Source organism: Nipponia nippon, unplaced genomic scaffold (assembly GCF_047370975.1).
Source record: "Nipponia nippon isolate SJK-2023a ecotype South Korea unplaced genomic scaffold, ASM4737097v1 scaffold_9, whole genome shotgun sequence".
In the NCBI taxonomy this organism is placed as follows: Eukaryota; Metazoa; Chordata; class Aves; order Pelecaniformes; family Threskiornithidae; genus Nipponia; species Nipponia nippon.
Genome location: NW_028262413.1, coordinates 27127889 through 27155039, shown reverse-complemented (window position 1 = coordinate 27155039; position 27151 = coordinate 27127889). Strand labels below are relative to the sequence as shown.

At 39.6% G+C, this 27151-nt stretch overlaps 2 protein-coding genes across 3 annotated transcripts in view; one reads left to right on the top strand and one right to left on the bottom strand.

Moving 5' to 3' along the window:
- NPTN (neuroplastin) overlaps positions 1-1209 on the top strand; it is a 60854-nt gene extending 59645 nt beyond the window's left edge. For both annotated transcript variants that reach the window (XM_087743531.1, XM_087743530.1), the window contains one exon: positions 424-1209. The gene's annotated coding sequence lies outside the window, so the exon portion shown is untranslated. The remainder of the gene's footprint in view (positions 1-423) is intronic.
- Positions 512-25357, bottom strand: REC114 (REC114 meiotic recombination protein). Its single transcript, XM_087743533.1, has 6 exons — positions 25211-25357; positions 24625-24714; positions 10970-11053; positions 6625-6837; positions 4697-4759; positions 512-1794 (listed from the first exon to the last, which is right to left on the bottom strand). Exons 1-6 carry the CDS (start codon positions 25355-25357, stop codon positions 1633-1635), a joined length of 759 nt encoding a protein of 252 aa, XP_087599659.1. The 3' UTR covers positions 512-1632.
- Between the last annotated feature and the right edge of the window lie 1794 nt (positions 25358-27151).

The window sequence follows — 27151 nt, the reverse complement described above, 5'->3', positions numbered from 1 at the left end:
ACTTGCACGCATCTTGGAAATGGTCAGGCTAAAGCCCTCCTTTTTCTGTAGTGGTTGGGGTGCGTAAACATAACTTGTTCCACGTATTAAAAAGTTACCAGCCGCTCAGAGGATGGCACTGGCCTTCCTGCTGCGCTTCAAAGAGCCCTGGGGGTCATTGGAAGATTTCTTTCATAAAATACGCAGGTAGTTTAACGATCCAGTAGCTATTGAACTCCACATAATTATGACTATTGCTAATAAAAAAACCCCAAACCTCTCCTCATTCAATCTTAAAATCTGGAAGCTAGCCTTGGTTGGGAAGCCTTTATCTCCATTAAGGCCCAAGCGGACGTTAAGCGCTTTGATTGCACGCTGTTATGGCACGTGATGTTGAAAATGCTGCCGGGCATTGACTAGCACCTTTTCTCATTTCTTTTTTAGAGCTTTAAGTTTCTGAGAGACTGATGGCAATATGACCTGCTAAATTTAAGGGTTGGAACTCTTGGTTCTAGAACTCCAGTTCTGTCTGATTTTTCTTTTTTTTCTTTTTTTTTTTTCCTCTCCTTTTCAAGTGAGCAACAATATGACTGTCTAAAGCATGCCTTATTTAGCCTCTCCTGTAAGGATGACCTAGCCAGATAAATTTTAATAATGCTTCAGTGTAGAAGGTGTAAACTATTTTCGGCTTGATGTGCTGTGAATGTTGCTTTTTTTTTTTTTTTTTTTTTTTTCCTTAAATCTATTTAAACATTAGAAGTAGTAAGCCGGTTCACGCATGCGCCATTTTTTACTTCCTGTAGCTGTTAAAATTGGCAAAGCTCTAAAACGCACTGCTGCCATCTAGTGATACTTTTTGTAAAGTACAGCAAAACTTAAAAATATATACAGTATATATTTATATTTTGGGGGAGGGGGAAAACCAAAATACAGTAATTGTGTTTCATTTTTAAGCTGCTGATATTCATTCCTTACTGTATGTCTGAAAGATGAGAGAATTATACTGTTCTGGTACTTAGAGAAGTAATATAAATTGAAATTATCTTAAGGGCTTAACCTATATAGAGAGACTTGGGTGTCCTATAATCAGACTTCAAAAGCTGGAATGGTTCAACGTGGTGGTGGTGGAATGCAGTTGAAAACAAAAACAAAACTTCAGTTTATAAATATATATATATGATTGCTTTTTAAGTGATTTTTTTTTTTTTTTTTTGTTAACTCATGTAAATTCTCAAATCCTTTTGCACTGATGTGTTCAACATATTCTTGTACATTCAATTCAGGCAAACTTTTATAATTTTTTTTTGTTTTGTTTAAATGATGAAATGTTACAGCATGGTGATATTCTATGCAACTAGTTATACTCTTTAGTTTGACACTGTAATTTCTCATGATTTAAAGATTGTAGAAATAGACCTAACAGGGTTCTCATGATGTGCGTAACTGTAGATGCATGAACTTGTGTTCTGTGTATTTGTTGAAGTGCAATGATGTATAAAAAGTGGATTCACCTGTTTTTAAAAATAAAACACTGACCAAAAAAAAAAAAAAAGGCGTGAGACTTTTTCAAATATTTAATCACGCTTAAGCTTGTGTATCCCGAATGCTGGGTATCCTGGAGTGTGCGTTCCTGTGGTAATAAGCCGGTATTTCTCAACCTTCTGTGAGTCTTTTCAATTCCTTCTCCACGTCTTCCACAAAAGCTGGGAAATTCTGATCCATAAGACATAAGCGAATGAAGGGCCCCAGCTCCTGTGCGTGCCACACCGAATGCTGATACGCAAGGGGGAGCTCAAACTTCTTTTCCAGCACAGACTGCGAAAGTAAAAACCCAAAGGTGTTGCACTAATCTTGGATGTAAAAGGTAACGTTACATACACGGTTTGCGTAACAATGCAGCTACGTCAAAGCTTTCCTTCAGTATTTAATAAAGATGCATCTGCCTTTTTATTAATGCTGTTTGAATGCTTTCAGTCAGATGATGTCAGCATGTACTTTTTTCTCTGATACCCAGCTTCAATTTGAATAGTTTTTACAAAACTTTGAATTCCTCTGCAATTGTTTAAATCAGAAATGCCTATTTCCTGGGTAACGTGGCTTCCTCGTGAATATCCATTCTGTGTAAGAGAAAAGGAGCCTGCACGAAGCGTATGTAGTGCCACTTTAATTGTGTAAGGATAACCAAGTATGTAGTTCTAAGCTCTTAATTTAGCAAGATGCCTTTTAGAAGTAAATTATTGGGCTTTTTAAGAGTTAAAACATCCTTTTCGTGCCCACTTAACCCTCTCCCCCAACGTCCTCCCTTGGCATGGGTAAACTAGATGCATCATGTCACTTTACAGTGTAAAACTTGTGGCAGCACAGTGGAAGATGTACATCGTCATGCGCTGAGGTTGAGGAAGCCCTGACGGCCTCCCAGCATCCATAGGCGATGCCGCCCTCGGCCATTAGATACACTGCAGAAATGCACAAGTCCAACGGACCGGTAGGTTACTGGGCAACTCCCGAGCACTTTCCACACTGCTGGTCCTACAACAACAAGCTGAAGCAGCTTGACTAAAACTTTATTGGGGCGGGCTGCCAGCTTTCCTGCTGGATATAAGCCACGTTAAAGAAACAGTTACTTCACAGTTCAAAGGCCCTACTGCAGCCAGGGCTGCTGCTCATTGTAAACCGTGTTATTCATAGTATGTGTTAATGACCAAGTGTTTGCACCAAAATTTTTCCATCACTGGGGCTGTGAATGTTGTATAGACCTCACTGCCCACTCAGCCTTTCACCTCCTTTACTCGTCTGTGCTGAAGTCATTAAAGCTGCAGCATCAGCTACGGATGCTTTTTGGATGCTTTTTGGATGCTTTGAATGGGAGAGCAGAAGCAAAGAAAATCACTGAAGTGCTGCTTTCATGATGAGGTAAGTGTGATGTGCAGAGGCGATCCAAGGGGAATGGTGGTGTTACAGGGCAATGCCTAATGCTAGTTAGTCTGTATCTGGCTTTAAAAAAATTTCAAATGCCTGGTTTGGCCTCTTTTTTGATGATGCGCTGATAGGAGAGGCACAGGCTAAACCAAGGCTCTCCATCTGGGAAAGTCAGAATTGCTGTTCAGTCAGGCCCTCGCTTCTGCTGCTTGAACCTCAAACAGAGCTTGACAACTGGCAGATGGGTGGGCGTGCTGACAGCTGGAGCATAGCTGTGTTTCACTTGTGAGGGGGGAAAAAATCAACCCTTAATATTTTTGCTGGTCTTACTGTGGGTTTACACTGCAGTATTGCTCTTTTTCTGGGTCATGCCATAGTCTTGATTGGAGAAAAATATCTTTAATCATAAATTGAACACCATTAAATATCCATTAAATATTTAAAAAAAAAAATGCAAGAAAATGCTTAAAACCAGTGCTTCTGCTAGCTTCCTGAAGTGGTGGAAAGGGAGAAATTTAACTCCGGAGTGTTCCAGAGCACCAGCTGAAAGGGTGCGTTTCTGAAGTTCAAGTTGGGAAAAGAAGTTCAGCGCTGAGCAAACTTTTATGGCAAGCCTGAGGGCCAGGGCATGGGAGATCCAGCTCAGAGCACAGGTGCGTTAAGCTGACTGAGAAGTAGAAGGGCAAGTAGAGGAGCATGTAGGAAACTACCACAGCAAGGAGTCTTTTTGTGCTGGGGAATTTGTTAGTAATTGAAGCGAGATGAATGTGTACAGCAAATAGAGGCCTCGCTGGCGGAAAGCTTTGTTTGAAGCAGGTATCATGCTCCTGTGTTATACAAGGACCACAGAATAGCAGTTTCTAGAAACTAAATTGTTCTTCATAATGTTGGTGCTAATTTACACTTCCTAGTATTGCCTCTTAAAGCAGAGATTGGTCATGAAAAATAGAGTTGCTAAAGGCAAACTGTCTTGTTTGATCGCTCTGACTTGTTGATGTGCTCATGCTGCATTGTACGAGGGCAGTAACAAAATTGTTGGAAACGAAACAGCAGGGTGTGTAATACAGCTCTCGCCACTTGAGATGAGTACAGGGAACTCTGCTTTCTGAAAACAGAGGTGTTTAAAAGGCTTTTTTGGGTTTAAGAGAGGACAGATTCATAATAGGGAGCATAGGAGTTGTCCCTTAAACCACTGATGTGAAGAAACATTGACTTGATCATCCCATCAATATGGAAGAAGGGTAAGAAAAACCCACAGCAACTGCACAAAAACAGAGGTTGGAGAGAGTAGTTTTCTCCTCAGTCATCTCATTCTGTGCTGTCCCAAATTCATACAGTAGACAAGCAACAGTCAACTTCCAGTTATTTTTAAATATGGCTTTACCCTGGCCACCTCAGTGAAGCTGTCAATTGAGTTAGGGCATCTTTTGTTGTGGGTCAAAGATGCTTGATATTTTCAGGCTTAAGCTATGACTGCAGAGGTCGTTTCTGCAGAGTCAGAGAGTGACAAAGCCATTTATTTGGATGTGACCTCTGGGTATTTGTTTGCTCTCGGTGTGGTGGTTTGTTCTTATGCAGATGGTGTAATTACACCATGAAATACCTGGGTTTCCAGCTTATTTCCTAGCTGCAGGCCGTTACACAAGATCCTGTGGTTTTGTCGGTATAGATGATGGCATCCCGATGTTCAGTGGAGACAGTTACCAGATGTTTACAGCATATGAGATAGCTTGTGCTCTCTCTGCACCTGAGAGATTCAGTTACAGGATCTAAATATTAGATTTTTTTTTTTTTTTACCTGCGCTAGCTGTGTTACAGATCTTCTTTCTCCAAGGCAGGAATCTGGTAGAGGCTCATCTGGCTAGAAAATATCAAATGCAAATAAGGGCTTGTTACCAAGCAGAGTGTGGGTATGTGCAAGGAGGGAAGTAGTTCCATTTTTAGAGATAACGGGAAGAGAATGTGCTCAGCTACCTTATGCAGTAAAAAGGCATCTTTTTATGGAACCTGAATGCACATCTGCTCAAGTCTTTAAAAATGAAAGACATGAAATAATGGGCCCGTAGTTAAACTGTCACGTCTAAACTAAGATAACTTTTAAACTACTTACTGGAACTAACTTTAAAAAATGCTGTGTACGAATGCTCAGCAGGAGCATGCTTTTTTCCTTCCCATGGGTCTCATCACAGAAAAAGATGGTTTCAAGTTGTCAATTCTATTTTCTGAGCAAGGTTTTCAGTCTTAACTTCTGGAGAAAGAGCATTATTAATACCAATAGTACAACTGTTGGTGTTCAACAGCATTCTGCCATAAAGTACTGTCTTTACCTTTCATTCTTTGCTTTAGCTTATCAGGAAATGAGCAAAGCCCAAAGTAGAGGTAATCTGCTTAAAGAACAAACAATAAATCTTGAGTATCAGCTGTTGAGGGTTTCCCATATGCCTTCCTGGAAACAGTGTGAGTCAAATGAGCAATATGTTTTTTTCCCTGCACTTTCTCTACCAAATACGATTCCACTGCCCAGTAGAGTGGGACCTTCCTAGATTATATCGTGAAAATGATGTAGCTGAAAGCTTTGATATTCCTTTTTCAGGGCTCAGTCTTGGTCCTGCTCTTTTTATCATATACCCGAGAGCTATCCTGGCTACGTTAGCTGCAGGGATGCTTTTTAGAGCTGGTAAATGTGATCCTCAGGATATCCACGAGAGCCTATATTTAAGAACTAGTCACCCTCAGAAATATTATCTGCCTCTGCCTTTTCCAGTTACTTTACGTCTTTGTCTTGGAGAGGGGAAACATTCTGTTCCTACCCTGAAATCACTTTTAAATGTGTCAGGTTAAGCTCAAATTGATACAATTGCTATATTTACAATTATTAACACTAATTATATAACAGGAGTAGGTAAACACAAAAGGGAGAACACAATTCATGGTTACTTAAATGGCTCCAATCATTTTTCTTACCCTGTATAATTTATTTGAAAGTCTGCCAGGTGGTTCCCAGCAGTCTTAGCTGAAAACCACACGGATGAAACTGTAGACCTTTTTTTTAACTATTCAGCTCTCATCCTCTGCCGCCTCTTCTTGTTTATTAACCTCAGCAGAAAGCATCTGAGTCTTCCACCAAACCATACAACAATCTGACTGGAATTGGTAAATAACACTTGGTTGCAGCCTTCACTGCCATATCTTTTAACAGTTAGTAACTTCCTATGTTTGCCTGAGCCCTGCATGAATTGTTCTCTTCGTTTCCAGGGTCCCTAGCTAAGGAGAAGTTCAAACCCGAGACCAAAGCTTTTTCCACCTATAATCTCATTCCATATGCTTGCTAACATTCTTCCTATGATAACATGACATGTATATTAATGGCAGTTATTAGTGACCTTCTGGAGGCCAAAACGAAGGCATCTGATTGCTCTGAGGTATATTACGATAAGCTTGAGGAGCTAGAACCCCTTTTTCTAGCATTGTTCTGTTAACTTTTTTTCAGGCACACTAAGAAAATAGGAAGACGACAGCCAGCTTCAGCAGCTGACTTCCTGAATAACCCTACCCCCGTTCACTAACTAGGTTTCCCTGCATGTAAACTGAATTTTTGGTTTCCCAAATCGTATTCCATAGAGATGGTCTCATAGCTGCAGCAAACTTTCTCCAGAAGTAAAATTTGTCATTTACAGATCTAACACTAGTAGTTGATTATTTTTCTATATGTTCTTGCATACTTACTATATGTAGTACTGATGCACTTTGTTCAGTATCCTGCACTTGATTTTCACCATTAGCCAGCTGATGGAGACTGTGATAGGGCTGCTGGCTTTGTTCATCAGTTACTTGAACTGGTACGTACTCTGCAAGTTTCTGAACGCAATTGCAGCAGTGTTCTAGCATCTGTTCTTTTGAGTCTCCACCAAACTGAACGCGAAACATGCGGCATTCATTCTGCTCAAAAACCAAAGAGAAATGAAATTAACTGTGAATCCCCTCAAACTGTTTTGATTTAATTAAATTCTTATTTGTCATAGTTATGAAGGAGGTGATAAATTTTTGGATCACTGCACCAACTTAAGTACAAAGAAACAAGTTTTCCCCGCTGTGTCTTCATTTATCCCAGCAGCTAAGCCAGAAGACTATGATTCCCAGTTTGAAAATCAGTTGAAAAAAACCAAGAAAATGGTAAGTGAGCAGGGCCGCTTGTCAACTAATTAAAGGTCTAGCCAAGTGAATAAACCTTGCCACAACTACAGAGTTTTTACACGTACAGCAGGCAAATTAAGTTCTTGTTGCTGCAAGTAGTATTCTACAAGGATATGCCAACTCTGAACAGTTACTTGTGACAAAAAACGAAATTACACTAAAGTAAGCAGAAGTTAACTTTGGAATCTAAACAAAAAGAACTGTATGTTCCATTTAGGATTTACGTTACTCTCTGCATCAAACCCAGCCTTCCCTACCTACCTGGTGTGCCTGTGCATAGCCAAACATACAAATTCAGCTTGGCACTGCAACTGAGTGCTGCTGTTCCTTGAATAGATGCTAACACAGTTGATTAGGAGTGCAAGAAACTTAAATGCATTACTTCAATAGTGCAATAATACTAAAAATAAATAAAAAATTGATAGAATTGACCCCCAGTATAGGTCACCGTGCTGCATCGTAACAGATTTTTTTTTTTTTTTAAGTACATGAGGTCCAGCAAATTGCATTGAAAGTGGAGGACTGAAGAGTCTGTCGTGCCTGATAAGCTTGTCCTAAGCACATTCAACTGATGTAAGGCAGATACATACTGAATGCTCTTGTTAAGGGAGAGAATTAATGGGACTTTCAGTCTGATCTTGACATTTCAAATTTTAAACACGGTTAAAGTACTAGAAAAGGAAGTTTTCTGTGGACCAATCTAGCTTATTTGAATCTTCATCCTTCTGAGATACCAATGTCAAAATCATTTTTTTAATGACTAGATGTGCTGCTAGACTGCTGATTACAGGAATACAAGGACATCTTTCACTTCAAAGATTTTTTTGTCTCAAAGATGAGCTAGCTCTTCATGACAGCCTGCATGTTTATATGCACGTTATTTTAAGATGCTTGTATTGCATAAAATGATTTTTAGGGCATTGTAAGCATAAAAGCTTGTCTCATTGTCTTTTAAAGGGAAAAAAAAAGTTAAAATAATACAAACTGTAGCACTCATTTTACCAGTGCCGAGTTACATTTCCTCTAATTAACTAAGATGCTAACTTAACCGGGTCAGCTTCACATAACCAAGAACTGATTTGTGGATATGCCAGACAGGTGAGTTCTCATTAAAATGACAGAAAGGTAACTTGCATCTTAATTTGAATTCCTTTTGGAGACTTTCAAAGAACACTTGTTTTAGTTATCCCTACAATCCCCAAATCAGTTTTCAGTCTGAGCTACTTGTATTGCCCTCTGCTTTTTCACAATGACTGTTAAATACTTAAGATTGCAGTTTATAAACAACAATAGACTTTGTAAATTAAACATTTTTCCTTTATGGAAAGAGAGAGACGGCGCTCAAATTCAGCTAAGATGATGTCAAGTTTTAGCATAAACTGAGTACTGGGCAGTAACCCCTGAACCATACAAGAGCTGAAGTATTAGAGAACGTTGAGGTCACTTGGATCATCAAATTTGCACCTCTTCCCATGCTGGGGCAATGGGGTGAGCTCAATAAAAACAGTATGAAGGGAAACGACTTACTAGCAGAATATTAAGAATGTTTGACTTGCTACTGTTTACAGATTGTTTCATATAAAAAAAGCTTTTCATACACAGAGGCACATCAAAGACTAATGTGAGGTAAGTGATTACTAGAGATGGAGCTGTATGAAGTGCAGTCACAGCCATGCAGCTGCTTCTTTCAGCGAAGTGCAAGACACAAGCGTTCATCTGACAGATACGGCTTCTGAATTAGACACTCATGTGCTTCACTGAATAAAACTTCCACTAGTACAGCTGAGTTTCAATAGCGATCCACAACAGGCATCTTCTCTACATGTCTTGTTCCTTCAAGTATATTAACACCAAGCTTCTCAAAATATAGTTTAGAAACTCATTCTGCTAGCTAAGAGTCCTCAGTGCCCTATTAAAATCGTATTTCTTAAGAAATGAGTAAATTTCACTATAAACGCCGTATTAATGGCTTAAAAAAAACAAGGAGTACAAGATAAACCAGAAATTATAGTGTAATATTTAGTTGCCCATGCTCCTTAGTTGCCCTGTGCACTCAGATATAAGAACTGGTTTTTGAAAACCTAGCTTGCTTTCCTCTGCTTAAATGGCTTCTGCTTGATTCTTTCCTTACTTAGGTCTATCAGGGTTGAGATGTAACCCCTCACATGATGTGGCTGGCTTCCTGAATTTTTTTAAATGTTTTTGAAGGTTAGCACAGAAGCTATATACACTGACAGCCTTTAAGGAATCACTTCAGCTACAATTCAGGATATAAAGTAGAGAAACTGTATGATAAGACCACTGCAGTGCTACTAAATCCAGTTTAAGTCATGGGAATTTATGGTAAGTAAACAAATTCATTTAAGACTATGTTAATATTCCTCCTTTTCTGAACTGTCCCTCAGAGCTTTGTTCAAGCCTCAAAGTGATTGTGATGTTGATTTTGTGCTTCTTGTGAGATGCAGCAGAATCCCTTAATGCTGTGCTGCGGAACTGGTTCTATTAACTGTGAAGGAAACTGATGATCTACTGATTCATCAGAACTAATTACTGCAACAGCTCGATAGTCTTCTTCAGTGATACTCCACGTATTATACGAATCTGACAAAAATCAGAGAGCAAAGGCGTTACAGTTTCAGGCAAGCATCACCCATGAATTTAAAATTTATGTAAGTTTAAGATACTTACTTATGCAGTTCCTAGAGCCACCATTAGAATAGGCTTATTCTGAAACAAGATGAGTCCTTATATTTAAACAATGTTTATTATGCCTCACATCTGCTTTTATCTTGCAATTAGCAAGGCATTCTCCCCTCTGCAGACTCTATTGTTTGGTTTGTTACATCCTGTGAAGAAATATTTATGCATCTTTCATAAAAGGAATCAGATAAAAGACAAATACAACTACACAGGAATTTTTACAGTTTTCAGCTACTCTGGATATTGCTATTACCTGCAATTGCAATAACCCAGTCTATCCCAGAGTTCCTGCCAGGGGAGAACGCCAGAACATCTCAGAATGCTTGAAATGTTTTTATGCCTTAATAGTTCTGTGAATGGGGCAAAGAGTTAAACTAGCAGCTACTGAACAAGGGGCTCGTCATCTTTTTCCAGAATTCCTGTTTTTATCTGAGAGATGAATTCTCTTGTCAAGTAGAGATAGTTAAACTGGAGGCAGCTGTGTCTGCTGAAACAACAAAGCCTAGAAACTATCAGGGGAGAAGGGAGAGTTCTTCTCATTTTGAAAGAGGCTTTGTTTCTGAAAAACCTGGTGAGTGCTCAGTGTAGATGAATAAGAAACTTCTCAGAGTTCATCTAAGAACAAAGAAAAATGAAATTTATACATAAGTTAGTAACACACAAGTGCCATTTAATTATTTAAAGGCTGACCAACCGCTTTTCATGAGATCTGAGGGTCCCTTTCATTGCCTTGAATACCAAATGCCTGAATCACCAGACTCCCACTACTGTGCCAGGTGTCAGGGGCCACAAAATGGCTAAATAATAGTTTGTTTAGATACTTTGTTTGCCAAACTGAAGTATGACTCATAGCACGCTTTTGTACCTGTAACAGAATCGCTTAATCTTTTTGATTGTTAGCCATGGCAGATAGATTCTAAAATAAATACCAGTCTAGCTGTTTTAGAAGCTAACTCTCAGAAAGCAGTCTAAAAGACCTGAACATTAGCAGTTACAAAAGACATTAAGATGATTCAATCTTTCTTGTTTAATACCTAGAGTAAAAAAAAAAAAAAAATCTTTTAATTTTTAAGACAATTTACAGTATCTCAGAACATCTGGTTTAATTTATCCAATATTAAGAAATCTTACACAGAACCGTGTTAGCATTAGAAATATTAGAAGCAACTCAACTTACCCTTGACTGTGCACGAAGCAGCAGGCAGTCTGCTCTTCTTACTATCTTTAACCACTTGTGGGAATCAATTAATGAAAAGCCTTCCTGAAATAAAGCAGAACACGAACTACTTGCACAGCAAACATGCAACACTCAGAAGTACACACTTATGTGATGTAATTTAATCCCTAATGAAGATTAGTCATCTGCATACATGCAACTTCTGTATCTGTCAAACAATCGCCAATATGTAATTTTTACCACACTAGGAATTAAATCTGAGTCTGTAGCTCCAATAACAACACTATGTCAAGGTACATTCTAACTTCCATATATATTTTACGTTTATATTTGTGCATGTTATGAAAGCCTCCAAGAAATGCATAATAAAACAGCTGCAACAGAGCACTTTAAATTCTTCTGCATCCCATGAAGGTGCCCAAGAGGGCAGCAGAGGGCAGGCAAACCTGAAGAATGGGACAGCAGTTAGTTTATCTAAGGCCCGGATAGGCATTTTCTCCAGATGGAATTCAGGTAAACAAGAAGCAGCTTTCATAACTTGATAAAGATGTTTTTATACTCCAGTTGCATTAACTGTCAGCCTCTTCAAACAAGGCAGCCTGCTCAGTATTCTGTAAAAACACCCCTAGGAAGCTGAAAACACCATATAAAAATTGCAAGGCAATGGACTGTGTCTCCCAAGGTATTTCACAGACTGCCACATAGTCATTAGTTACCAAAGCTTAGGGGGCAAAAAAACTCAAACAAATTTAAGGGCAGGCAGGAAATTACCTACCTGTTTTATTTGAACTCATAGTGCTTTCAATGACCATGGCTTTTCGCATAGGCTGCTTTTCCTAGGTGTCCTAAGGGTCAAGAACCACAAGTCATGTCCATCCTGCACTGCCAGCAGCATGTTTTTGCCAGAGGTACTATCCATCTTATGCAGGTCCGGGCTGGGAAACCATCTGCCATTCTATTTTGGTACAAGAAGTCACTTTTTGGTAAGACACTGCTCTTGTAATGTGCTGGCACTGGCTTTGTAGTCTCATGCAGCAATTGCATGTAGGTTTTTAACTGAACTTTTACAAGAGAAATGTCTAGCAAGCAATGAAGAGTTGAACCAAAGGCAAACTGGATCACAGACACACAGCTAATCAGACACCTGCTATGGTGGACTCCAGAATGCAAGACAGCATGCAAGTATCATTCCCAAAAGATTTGGGGTCAGAGGGAGAAAAGAGTTTCCCTCTGCACCGTAAAAACAGGTGCTGACAACAGGTAAGACAGGCCAGTCACTTGCAGCACGTCTGTCTGCACTGAGCACTCTCAAAATGTCTCAAGGTAGGACTTGCTACGGTGCGAAAAGCCTCAAGGTCAAAATAGGAAGACTTCACTTTGTGACCGATGGGAAGTACCAAGCTATCCTACGCTTTTACAGGAATTAGTAAAGGAATCTGGCTCCTAAGAAGGACAAACTGCAAATGATAGACCTCACAACAGAAAAGAGCATCTGTCTTGGTAAGTCAGTGTTCTCCAGCCATACTACATGATGCAATTACACTGCTGAAGCAGTGGAGCAGAAGGCTGTGTCCGGCGTGCTGAGGGCACCCTCCTTCCACATACAGACAAAATCCTCTCTGATGTCAAATAGTAGGAAGTCTCTGAAGAAGGTCAGTTTGTCATGTAGTCTGAATTTGTCTGACACAGTAAAGGAAGCCTGTGAAATACCCCTACTCCTCTGTACACCTGGCATTTTAGCATCCCTGGCTTTGCAGGGGTGCAGTTTTAGCCTCTTTTGACAGACCTGCCCAACAAGAGCTTGGTATATGGACACTAAAGTTGGGGTGGGGAGGGGGGAAGAAGATACTGAGCGGAATGCCTGAGAAATGAGATTAGATTAGCAGGCTAAGAAAAGAGCACAGCACTGGTAGAACACTTCTAGAATAAATCAGTAGCGCTTCACATGTCATATTTTCAGTTGCACCATAGAATATATTACTTTGAAATCTGGCTAAGGACATTCATAGCTGTGCAGAGTTTGGCCCTCAAATATCGTTTAATGCTGAAAATGGAAAAGCATCAGCAAGTTAAGCTAGCGACTGTGCACAGCAGAAAGTTATGTCCAAAGTCAAGAATTTCAGTCATGCCAACATCATGGAAATAGAATGCAGCATCTGCAACAGCAAAAAGTCAGCATTAATTGTGCATATGCATTGCAAAGAAGTCTGAGTACATGCTTGTACAAAATACAAAAATGCAGATTTGTTCTGTGTACATGAGAAGGACTTTAGAGGAGATGTGGAGTGACGTCCAGCTACAATGCTTATCAGCTTGTGCTGTGCTTATGCTGCTATAGTTGCTAGAAGGGATCTACTAAGGAAGCAAGGAAAACAACTGAAGTTAGAAGAGTAAGGTACAGCTGACAGTGCGTTCAAGAAGGGAAACATCTGGTGGCAGAAAACATACATAGTGCAGCAGAGTTTGAATGGGGCAGGAGATGGGCTCTCAAGTCAGAACAGAGAGAAAATGGGATATGTAGAACTAGAATATATAAAGCAGAAAAAATATTTTAAGCTATCCCATCCAGAAAGGGTATATTCTTGATGTTTATACAAATAATCTGAAAGTAAATACTCTCATTCTTTGGAATACAGCAGACCAAGTGCATTTGTATTTATTTTTGTGAAATAAATACAAACTAACATAAGGTGAATTCCATATCCACACTTAATTCCCTCATTTAAAGCCATAAATGTTGAACATCTTTTAACTTACTTATATTGAGGGGAATATCCATACCTTCTCAAAGCATGCTGCTGACTCTGGATAAGCAGCCAGGCTGAGTCGTGGACAACCAACCAGCCTAGGACATTGTGCTGGAGTATGACAGCTGCTTGTGCCATAGGGAATTTCTCTATTGCCACTTGGTCTTTCTCCGATTCCACTACCAAGCCCCAGAATGCTGTTAGTGAAGCAATTCTAATATCCTATTCTTTCACTTTAACTTGTGGCCAATTGTGCCTACTCTGTTCATTTCAAATAGTTACTAGTTCTGATATACACCAACTGTGTTTATTTAAATATAGCTGTTCTTATATTAAGCATATTTTTATAGTGTTTTTCCTTTCACTGTAAGACGTAGGTAGAACAAATGTCTCCTTAAAACAATAACTGTTTAAAAAAAACCCCAAAAAACATAAAAGCCAACATTTAACTTTCCTACCAACTATTTTATTGACATTTCCCAGGTTGTCATCCTTTTATATGTCCTGTTTCTGAGGTAAAGAATGCTGGAAAAAAAACCAGTATTTGGAATTTTTATTTATATATTCCTAATTATTCAGCTCCAAACCAAAAATTTAATTAACTGAAATTTAATTTACTTCAAGTTTAATTCACTGAAGAACAAAGCAGAAAGTATTCCCTTTCCTCTCGCACCTTTGGTTAATTGTATATTGCCAAGCAGAAACAAATAACTAAGACTAGCCAAACCAAACAGGAAAAACTCAGTGCAGTACTTCAGCAATACGACAGAGCTGATTTGGCACAAGCAAGCTACCTGAAAAAGGAGAAGAAATGTTTTAGACAAACTCAGGTCTGCAGAACTACTCAGACTGAACTCCACTGTTAAATTGTTTACATCAGTAACTGTCATTACAGTCAGGATCCTCTAGATTTTCCTCAGTTCTAAGCAGCAAATAAGCCTGATTTTGCACCACGTTAAGAAGGTGTATTCTGTTCCTCATGGCTTTTCCATGTTACCTCAGTCAACATAGACGGTATTTATGGCTGCCTGAATTAAGACAAAATAATGACAATTTTCTCTTGTCAACATAGGAAGTTAGGCAAATGAATTCAGAACAACAAGAAGGAAGACCACAATAAATCTGTCCCTTGTTCCGTTGCTCAAAGTCAAGAGGATCTCTGCCAACATTCAAGAGCTAGGCATGGGGTAGATCCTGGAAACTGCATGGCAATATATTGAGATTATAGTCCATTTCGGCATTTCTGGAGATAATGAATTGACTCTCAACCTGCACTGGACATACGCACTGACAGAGAAAAAGTACTAGTCCCTCCAGACTGCTGCCGCCACTGACAGAAATACAGAGAACAAAGCAGGTGTGGTCACTGTTCCCTTTGAGCAGGCACCATCCATTCCTGATTTACATTCAGAGTTGGGCATTGCTGAGCAGTACTGGGCATGAGCAAAGACAGATGGCAGTGTAAGATTTATCAGGAACATAGACAAAAAGGCAACCTACAACTGGGCAGGAACATAAGACTTCAAATGTTTACAATTTGAAGATATAAATGGCAGCGCTTCTCTAAGTTGGATGATTAACCTTCAATCATGCATATACTCCTTATGTCATTCTCCAGGATCATACTTGTGAGAACACTGTCTTAAAGGAAAAGAGTTTCATACATCTCTGTCAAAAAATCTAAGCCTCTCAGAGGGAGGACCCTGAGAAGAATTAAGATGAAGCAGAAAACAAAGCAAGACAGTTGCCAAATATTTTAGAAGCAGGCAAGACGTGACCACACCTTACATGAGGCAGAGAAGCCAATAATGCTGGTCTAGCCTTACAGTCATCTAGTCCGTCATTAATTGGGAAGTGCTTTTGTTCTGGTTTTACATTTCAGCATTCAAAAAGCTGCTGGATAATGAGGACTATGATCTATGCTGGAAGGTATTGCGTATTATTTATGAATATTTTTATTATTGTATAATCTAGAAACCCTATGGTGCTAAGCCACATATGAACACAGCAACAGATTATCCATTTCATGTTAGATTGCAAGGCCTTTAGGCAACCCAGTATTAACTAAAAATTAATATCTATTTAAGAAATGTTATTTGTGTAACAGTTCAGCTATTATGGCTTACATCACTTAGTTTGGATTTACTCATTCATGAGACAGATGTTTTCAAATGACATTGAAACATGTGTAAACAATAGCTTAGGAAGGAAAACTTTCTTTTTGCCACAAACATTATATACTCTGCCCTTAAATTACAACCAATATTAAAAAAGACAAACAAAAACCCAGAATGCGACACACAAAGACACACATTCTCTAGTTTTGGCTGCCACTTATAACAAGCTCATGAAATGCAAATAAAACAGTTTGTTCTCAGAGTTCACAGTTCAGCATGAATGTATGCATTGTATAATGTAATGGACTAAGGAGTCAGCTGGGCATCCTACAGACTGGGAATGTGCATTTGCAAGAAATGATGAGTTCAGCATGAGATCAAAGGAATTTTATTGTATTAATTAATATCCCAGAGCATAGCTGCCAGAGTGGTTCCCTCTGATAACTGAAGCAAGATGGCAGAAGAGAAAAGCTAAAGGCCTCAGACAACATCCCACTTGCCCCATTCTAATTCAGGCTGGGCAGCACCATGGTACAAAATTACCCCAAAACCACAGCAATCTTCTACTTGCAAAGGCCATGCTCAGTTTCCAGGGAGGCACCTGTGAAAATTCCTTAATCCAATCATTTCCCAAGGTAAGCAGAGCAGAACTAGCACAGTTCCCCTCATGATGCCTTTGCAGGGCAAAAGAAGAGACTTGAGAAAGCACTTTTCTGGGGAAGGTTAAGATGCTCTGCTGCTCTGAGCACCCCACCTGCAACCTCATGCAACACCACACAAAACCAGTAGGGATGGCTTCAACAACCTGCCATTTTCCCTAGACGGAGAGAGGCACTGCCCAGTTACTGTGTCATCCTATCAAGAACTCTACTCCATGGGTCTGCTCACCTCACTGAGGATGTAAGATACAGTGAAAATTCTTTTCAGAAATAATACTCACTACCTAGATTTTAAGTGAATTGTTGCATTACAAATACCAACATTTTTGGACCTCTAATATTCTAGGTACTACTATTACTTAACACTTATGCTGAAGAACATCTTGTTTATTCTTAGAAGTGACTAACTGGGAAACAAAGGAATGGTAGAATTATTTCCAGGTATCTACGCAATGTGGTCAATACATCTAGTAAAAGCCTGGAACAGAATAGAGATATTGCAGTTGAGAAGACTGTTATTAAGCATTATCTCAAGAGACAGTAAAAATAAGGATGTGAGAGCAGACAATCTGTAAAAGCTTGTAAATTATGTTCAAGTATTATACTGAACACTAAAGTACAGGCAAAACTGAGATGCCTTCAGAAAAGTAAGTAAAATTGGGAAACATTCACAAGTATTTGCTTGAAACTTGACATATGGATTATAAATCAAATGCTTGTATATATCTGAAAAATACTGATTTTTTAACTCATTGCCCTTCCCAAAAGAGAATGTGAGTTGCCATTTTGCACTTCAACTTGTACAGCAGGGGAAGCAGTAAGTTGTCCCTGCAAAAATTTCCAAACTACATGTCAGTATCCAAGCGTGTTCTGTGTAGCATCATTGGGAAGATAAGAGCACAGCAGAAAACACATGCTATATATAACTGAGATCTTAGTGTAAGCATTAGCTGTCTCAAACAGATCTGCAGAAGATATAGAATAGGAAGTGGAAAGAGGTGAAAGGCCAAAAAAAAACCAACCCAAGGCAGACAGACAGCAAACTAATCGGAATAAGGAATAAAAGGATGTTAAGCTCTGCATTATCCTTCTGCATGCAATTTTTTTTTTAACCCCCAATCTCTTAAAAGCTGGATTTTAAATCTTGCTATTAAGCTTGTTTGATTGTGGAAAAGAACACATCAGGGTTGAACTCATTAAACAGAGTGCTCTGTCTCTAACGAGGCAGGACAGCTAAATGAAGCAGCAAATGCAGGACGAACGCAGCCACCCTTGAGAGAACCATGCCCAGGGGACACAGCAACTGACGAATGTCTTTGGCCAAAGTGCAGTGTTGGGTGCAGGAGCACATGCTGCCAGGTGTCAGCTTTCTAGAAAGAGTTCCCCGACATGGGTACAAACTACAGCCCCTTGAAGGAGTGAATAGCAAAGATAAGCCCCTAACCCAGGATAAACCTTGGTATTTCATAGTGAGAACCTGAATTTTTTTTTTTCCAAAACTACACTTCAGAACAGTGACACTTGACCAGGGACCTAGGCAGATGAACCGGATGCTCATGAGTTTAGCTGGCTGAAGCTCTTCAGGGCAGCCCATTAATAAGTCAGGTTAAGCAATTTCTTCTTTAACTCCTAATACAAAATATATACTTCCCTAAATCGACACCACATGTTAAACTCCAACTTTAGGACAAATACATTTCATTAACAGATATCACTACTCTTCAAAAACTATTCCAATAGTTGGCTTTAGAAGAATTGAGGCAAGCAAAAAATAAAGATCAGAACCCCTTGAAACTCTCTATTGGTGCCAATCACCAATACATAATCATTATACAACAGGAATGTATCATTATATCAAACATAAATAGGGAAGCTAATGCAGAAAGATATTCAGCTTGTCCAAAACAATCGTGTCAACAACACATATTGAAATAAACTAAAATTGGAATTTTTGAACTACAATTGTGGTACTGAGTAAGTCAATAAAACTAAGATTCCTTCTACTCTTTCAAATAGCAATCATAGGACCTTTAATAAAAAAACCAATCTTTCTCTAGCCTTGCAACGTACTACTGCTAAGCAGCATTAGCAACCTGCTCGCTTCCCTAGGTTTCTGTCCAATGTCCTCGTTTATTGCACAGGGACCTTTGTCTACCCAAGGCACTGTTGTGAATATGATCTCAAAAATTTGGTGCATAAGTTTCAGGCACTGCGAAGAGAGCATCAAGATACCAGAACGTCTGCTGAATGCTTGCCTAATTAATGAGGTTAGAATCTACTGTATCCTAAGAACTGTTAGCTTATTAGAAGTCATGAGGGGACCAGGAGGGCACTAAGGACATTTACTCCACACTTTAAAAGATCAGGTCACAAATCAATTACTCTGGATTAATTTTATCCTATTAAATAAGTCCTCTTCACAATTTCAATTTGTTTAATTTGTAGGATATTAAGAATTCTAGCACCAGAATTAATTGCATTGAATAAAACACCAACTTACAATTTTCATGATGTGCTGATTCAAAGGAGGGAAAGGAAGAAAGAGTTGTGGTAAACAGAACATGATGTATCTTGAGAATATGGCCAGAAATTGACAGAGATGCTGTTGAGATATTCCTGTTAAAATTTCATTATCTACAGTACGGAAGAATGAGATTTTTCTACCATAAAATATGCAGTCTGTTAGGCAACACTGCAGCAAAGCCAGGTCCTAAAAATATGTTATGTAATTTAATTCCAAAGGAAGAACTTTGTTTAAAAAAAAAAAAACAAAACACACCACCCTTTGATTCGCATTACACATTAAGGATTTTTATGTTACATGCTCTGAAGTTCCATTTACCCTCCTCTTCATTTTATTTGGCTGATCACAAGTAGATTGTATTTTAAAAGGAAAGCAGTTGTTTCCTTGTTAAGATAGTTTCAAGTATGTCTCTGGCAGTGAATGTTTAAAGTGATCTTGAAGGCATACCCATTCCTCAAAAGTATACCCATTAAAATAATTAATTTGCTTTCTTTGAGCAACTGATGGAAACACTGAACATGTCCACAATTATTTGTTATGGTAGCATGGAAGTACTTTAATGACCGGTTCTGGAGCATTCTCAGATACTGTAATCAATTGTTTCAAACCTACAGCACCTCAACCACACAGCAGTGTACGCAGCACAAGGTATTTACTAATCTGCCTGATTGAGAAGTGCTGAGACTCAGTGCATACATTATAGCATTCTTTTTGGCAAGAAAATGGTATTTCTACTTCCATTAGTGAAAAGACTGCTAGAAGGGAATTCATTAAATATTCTACTATTTTATTGCTCATTAAAATAATTCTGTAGTCTACCACATGTATTAGAAAAAAAAATCAGTTGTTAGGATATGTGAATATTTTATTACTATTTTATAACTGTTCTTCTTAACAAGTGGATCATAGAAGAGTCAGTCTCACTTGTCTCTAAATAGATAGAATTCTTTAAGAAAAAGAAAAGGTTTCTTAACACTCCTGCTTTAAGAAAACAAAAAGGACTAAGAGAATACATAAATACATCCATTACAGAGAAAATATTTTTATATCAAGTCAGGAACACTTGAATATTCTTCCTAGAATGGATCATGTTAATCCAACCATCAATGAAATAAAGATTTCTACGCAACCTGAGTTTTGTGCAAATGGAGTTGTAGTGAAAGTTGTATGTAGATGAAAGGCAGAGACCAAAGAAGAGGATTCACTAAGTAAATAATTTACACGCAAGCTATCTCCTCTTGTTTTCACACTGACAAGAGAGTATGTTACAGAAAACAGTTTATGTATTTTCCTATTTCGCAAATGAAGTGTTGACGTGAAAAAAGTTTGATGAAAGAATCACTAAGCAACACAACAAAATATGCCTTCATCCGAAAAGCTATTTGTAGGGCCCATGCTCACTAAGAGAGCAAGTATTGGGAGCTATTACTAGCACATTGGCCAACCAAGATTAGTTTAGCAGAAAACTAACTCTGAAACTGATCAGCACGGAGTTCAGGCAAGCATTAGTTCAGTTAACATCACTGTTCACTGCAGAAGAATGAACAAAGAAAAGTTCTATGTGAAGTACAAAACAGCTGAAGTCTGGAAGTTCACACTTTTCAGTATGTGACTTTGATTTTTTTGCTGGACTTTTTAAAAAGCAGCCACCAACAGTATTATCAGCATAACACAGAGCTTGCTGGCAGCTAAAAAAGTTCATTTTGGCTTTTGTAAAATGTACGCACCACTGAAGAACAGATGCATTCTTTTATCTTCCTAAAGAAAATAGAAGGTACAAGCCAAGATAGCTTGCATCTATTAATGCACTGATTTTACTACATTATATCCCAATTTTAAACTAGAAGAGATAAGAATATATCATACTACCGTATTGCCTGTTTTAAAAGCATCCAATTAATAAGTTTTCTTTGTTACAGATGCCAGATGAAAACCAACTTTTTTTTTTTTTTAAACTCTTACTTAGAATGATCATGTTAAAATTCTTGGGGTGGGGCAAGAGTTCCTCCTCTATCATTACTGCTGTAGTCAAAAAAAAAGTTAGGAACGTTCACCACTGAATAAATTCTTGGATTTAGTTAATGGTTCAGTTCATTCTTGGATTACTGTTAGAAGGGAAAAAATCCCTTTATTATTCACCCACAGAAGTTTTACAAAAATATAATATAGTTAGGAGATAATACAAAAATACAATATAGTTATAGTAGAGTTCAAGTTGAGGAGGAAATTAATGGTGTCCCTGTGACACAGATCTTGTGCCTCACTGTGTTCCTATGCAGAGGTATAAGGTACAAAGCTACGATAATTGTTATCCAGTTCCCTCAAAACCAGGAGCCTGTAGTACATCAAAAGGTCTGAAAAGTAGGGATTAGAAGATAGATCAAAAGACTAGACATCAACAACTTAAAGGATGCAGTTACTACACAGCAAGAAACAGTTCTGCAAGTACCTGAGGGAATTTCAATGCAAGTGAGTAAGGCAGCACGTACATGTTGGAGAACACCTTGGCAATGAAAAGGAAATACTCACGAGCCCAGGCCAGCAACTAGAAATGAACGTACACAGCAAAACCGCAAGCTGAATCATCCCAACAATTGCAGCATTCTATCAAACTTGATACATTCCCTCTGGAGCAGAAACTTTCACATTATCCTCTGTGACAAACTGTCCATTATAATGGAGCCCCAGTGAGAGGATTTGGTCTGTGACAGATTCAAAAGAACTATATGTACTTAGTCGTGCAAACCCTGTTTAAATATTGTGACAGGTTTCTGACAGCTCCTGAGAGCTGGAGACTAGAGGGAGATAGAACCAGTAAGATTAACCATTTCTACAGTCTGATTATTTCTACAGCAATAACATAGCCTGCACAGTATTGCAACTTTTTTGTTATATGGCATCTCAATAAGGAGTTTGCAAAACTTCACCAGTGGCCTGTGCAGTTCTGGCTAGCTTTGAGGCTACTGCATTGTAAGCAGCTCCTGCTGTCCAGATCCTGTTGTCAACAGGCCTTAGAAGACTTCTGTCCAAAGACCATGGTGTAAACTGTCCTTGGACAGTGATACTGAGTTTCTAGTGTCTCTGCCTGCTAATTGAAGAAAACCATTCAGAGATCCAGTAATGGTCATACTTACTTTGACATCAATGCTGTTATCGGCTACTGGCCAACAGCATCACTGCCTGTGCTGTCTTTTTCAGCACAATCCCTGTGCATTACCTTTCTGTTTGATGATAATGGCTGCTTTACTAAAGAGATTCCACAGACTGTTCTTCAAAGCCTGAAAAGATACCTGTAGATTGGGATTGTCCCAGGAAAAAGAATTTTATCACTGCATATCAGTCTTGCATAGTGTTGGGAAAAGGGATGCATTTCTGGGAGCGCATGTGCTTAAGGAACAAGCCTAAGCAGTAACGCTAAGCCAGATGTGCTGGACCAAATCCCTTGTAAACAGGAAACCTAACATAGTTCTGAAGATGCCCACCCACGTTTAGAACAGATTGGGTATTTGCTAGGTTTTTCAGCAAGTCAAGTATGTTTAAGAGGAACGGTGGGAGGAAAACAACTGCTCCAGTCTCTGAGAAATATAAACAGGCATAGGGCATGTTGTACCAATGCACTTCACACTAGTTTACTTCTGTATGCACAGAACACACCTGCAGCTCGAAGAAGGGCACCCAAAGGAACCGACAGTCAGGTTTTAAAATGCATACGACACCAGTTGTGTATACCTTTTGTCTAACACTTAATAAAAATGTTGGCGTTGGCCTTAAGGTTGGTATAGAAGCATTGCCAAAATAAATTTATTTTAAAAAAACCACACAACTTTTTTTTTCTTTTAAATTCTCATTATTGGATATCAGTCACATTTACCAAGCATGTCTGTTCCACCTCTATTCTAAACTATTCTTAGGCTGTGATCGTTACTGCAATATCTTCGTGTCTCTTAGAAGCTGAAACAGACCTGATAGATCTCAGAAATTCCTCATCTGGCATTTCAAGCAAAGCAGCTGCCTGAAAGCTTCGCTAGCCACTAAACCCAAGAGCTGCAACAAAGTGCTTTTCTCAGCCAAGTAGTTACAAAGCTTTTCTTGTACTTCCTGCATTCATCCCTTACGACAGCACACTTTTATCTGCCCATTGCTACTTGCCAGATTCAGTCTTTGCCAGACGCAGTCTTTGAAGGGGTACAGCTTTTGTCTGTGCCTTTTTCGCTCTTTAGTTAGTTATTAAAACTTACTTTCAGTTAGCCTTTATATGGTTATTTCAAGGACATTCTACACAGTAACGTAAGCCTACTAGTTACTAAACAGTTACAGCCGCCTGATCGGGGACACTGAAAACACGACCAGCCCCAGCGAGGCGCATTCTGCACTGATTCATTCCAAGCAGAATTTGGCAAGAGATGGCAGCAAGTCTCATTTCAGTTGCGCTTCTTTTAACTACCTGGACTTTCAATTACGCCATCCCTTTTTCTTATTCAAGACAACTGCTGAAATACTTTCCCTCTTCCATTTTTACCTTGTCCAAGAACACTCAATTTCTCCTCAATAAATATGCGAGCCAAATACCATGTCTTGTGTAAGGGGTATCCAGACTGAGAGCTGACAGCTCTCTGTTAGCTCATTCATTACCTATTCAATACTCTCAACACACTCACAGGCCAAAAAAAATCAAGGGTATTCTTGGTTCTCCCCCTATACTTACAAGATATTTCTGTAAGTTTAAGACCTTTTAAGAGGCACAGCAGAAACTAATTTATAAGCTTATACATATTTAAAGCTACAACATACTCTCTTACATATTCTGTATTAAAAGAAAAAAAGTCTTTGTTATCTTAATACTGCAGCATCTTCCAGTGGCTTGTAATAGCTTTCTAATACATTTACCAGCCAATTCCTACTTGTTATCATCACTGAGTATCAGCGATATGCACTGAACACACTTGATTCCACTTTCCAGCACAGGCCTTCTCTGTCATGAGCATCAAACCAACTCCTTCTCGATGGAGTGTTTCTGTTAACCTCTTCAGTGTCACTGTGAAATCTTTACAGTTTAGTAGTTGGTCATGCTTAAGTACAGGCTACAGGAAAATCAGTTGACACAACTCTGAAGTTGTTATTTTGTCTCCATGAATATAACATGTATGTTAGATCACATTACCCAACACAGAAAAAAATGCATACCCTTTGATAAACTAAATAATCAAAATACTAACAGGTCACTGGCAAGAAACTAGCTGGATCATACAGCAAATCTTATAGGGACTAACAGTTATATTTTTATCTATTTCTTAACAGTGTATTTCTTCTGTTTTCTTAGGCAGAAGAATCGTGAAAAAAACAAATGCATATCTTTCAACCCCAGCAGCACTTAGTATTACATCTTAATCTAGATTTTTAGGGCCACAGAAGAAACACTTCCTCAGTATGAAATAATGCATTCAGTGTTATTCTGATAAAAAGAAAGCAGCACATGAGAATTACCATGAGCAGAATAAAATTGGCGGTTTCCTTTTAGTGGGAGAGAATATGAAGCTGAGAAGGGAAATGAAGTTAATACCAATGCTAACATGAATGGAGAAACATGCTTTACACATGAGAAACTTACCAGTACTGTTCGCCCTTGAGAAATAAAGAAATGGCCAGATACAACAATGGTAAGGATAAGATGGCCTGATTCTTCATTTGATTCAAAAACCTTTAAAAAGATAGACAAAATAAAAATCTAGCCCTGTAATCACATAATCTACATTTTCCATTTCTAATGCAAAATAAGAGGTTTCAAAGGTCAGTGCTAGAAGTCAGGTGTATAATTTACCTCTCAGTAATGCAACTTGCCCTCCACTCCCTCAGACAGGAGGCACATTTAAGAATTTTTTACTAATTATAACTCCATATGCAGATTTAACTACTTTAAACAACCATCTGGACTCTTCCAACTTGTAATACCACAGGTCACTGCTGAAGGAAGGAATAAAAAAAAGTGGGCCGCTATCATATCATTGATGTGTTTACACTAAGAATGCATAAAGCAAAATCTCTCCCGATTCCTGCATTATCTCTGGACTTGCAAAAAGATACCTGCAAAGGCCTCATTTATTACTGCTTGCTACACAGCGGCCTTCTAGACCCCAGTGCAGCCAGCTACAGCAAAACCAAACAGCCACCCTCCCCCGCCCCGTGCCGCCTGTCACCTTCCAAGAGGAGGTGTTTTGCCCTTCATCGTCGCCGTCCGTCGCGGGTAGGAAGCGGCCGTAGCGCTTCAAGGGCCACGTTGTGGCGCTGCCGAGGAGGGAGGCCTGCCCCGGCTCAGAGCTGCAACCCCCGCCCGCCACCGCCATCCCTGCCCTGAGGGGACCGCAGGACTGCGGTGCGCAACACGGAGAAGCACAGCGCCGGCGGCGGGCAAACAGGAATTGAGCGGGAAGCAGGAGCCAATAGGAGGGAAGGGAGAGCACGTGGGGGGAATTGTTCACCAATCAGTGGGCGGCAGAGAAATGAGAGCCAATGAGGTAGCGCGCTCGGGCTCGCGCTGGTCTTTCTGTAGCGGTGGGTGGCACGCGGCGCTGCGCTGCGGCTCCGCTCTCTTCAGCGGTGCCCGGTGCCGTCCCGTCCCCTTTCGAGGGTGCCGCTTTTCCGAGGGGAGCGCGGCTACCGCTCCCCCTTCTCCCAACAGCCTCCGGGTGTACCCATGGGGCGGGACCGCCCGGGGGTGCCGAGGGAGCGAGAAGCGCGGGCCCCGGGGCATGCGCGGCTGCCATTTTGTGGGGGCTGACGGAGCGCGCTTGGGGCTGCGCAGCGTGAAGGAGGCGGCGGTGTAGCTGTCCGCGGTCCGTTACTGCGCTCAGTGAAATGCCTGTGGAAGCCGGCCACGATGTCAGCATGCATCCTTCCTCAGGTGAAATACGTCAAAGTCCCTGTAGAAAGGTTGTCCTGAATTCTAAATCGCCTTTTCAGTTCTTGATGCAAGGTGCTGTGCTCACTTCACAGAACCTCACCAGCACTTTTGTGGTGCCTGAAGTGGGAGCTGTGTTAAATGTCAAAAAGCAGCTTGCTTTTCAGTGTGTGTTGCCTGTTGTTAGCCAGCCCAGGTTTGTACAGCTGGATTAATAAATCGAAATTGCACCTCTCCCTTCCCATTCTGCTTCCTCTCTTCTATTAGGTTACTCCTAGAATTTTGTAATACTACACTTTCTCTAGAAAAGAGTGATGGTGAAATGAGTCACAATAAGACTGCACTTAGGTATTCCATTTCTAGTACATATCTTGGCCCATTAACAATAAAAACGTGTGTTAGCCAGTCAGGGTCACTGAGGGGGCATGAAAGAGCCAACCATTCATGAAGATGTGCATGAGGGTCTACTGACCTGAACCAACTTAGGGATACCAGTCACTGCTAGCTGCTGTGAAATCATCTGTGTGCTTGAGGGTACTACACCAGTAGCTTTAATCCCAGTTCTGAGCATTGCCTACTGCCAGCAGCACATACTTGACCAAGATGAAGCTTGGCTAAATAGTCATACTTCTTAAATTAAGCAGAACAAAGAAGTTTATGCCAATTTTTTTGCTTTTTGTTACCTGTATGGTTTGCATTTATGATGCTGGCTTGGCTGATATGAATAAGGTTAAAATGAAACTAGTAACTACTGTCTCATCTGAAATAAAACTTTCAGGTATAAGGTTAACCTATTACTTAAACTGCAATGGTTTAATCTGTTAGAAAGTACTAGATCAACATTTATGTCCTGTGGCCATTGTGTTTTTCATCTGATGTTACACCCTGAGAGCCAGATTAACATCTGAGGAACTATTTCCATAATAAAAAATTTTACAGTGTTTTCAAAAGGAAGGTGTTTATCTGAACATTTTTCAGGTAGGGAAGCACAGGCAGAAAGGCATTAAATAACTTGACAAGGTCATCCAGAAAAATCAGTAATGAAACAGGGAATACAGCGTGGGCCTCCTAGCTGCCAGTTGCCTGCTCTAATCACTGCTTCCCCAGGAGGATTTCTCAAATTGCGCTTGTCAGACATTCAGAATTGGCCTGTAGACTTGGGACTTTCTTGGAAACTACAGAAGCAGCTAAATATTATTGTCAGAGAAAGACAGTATGAGTACATATATTGAATGTATTT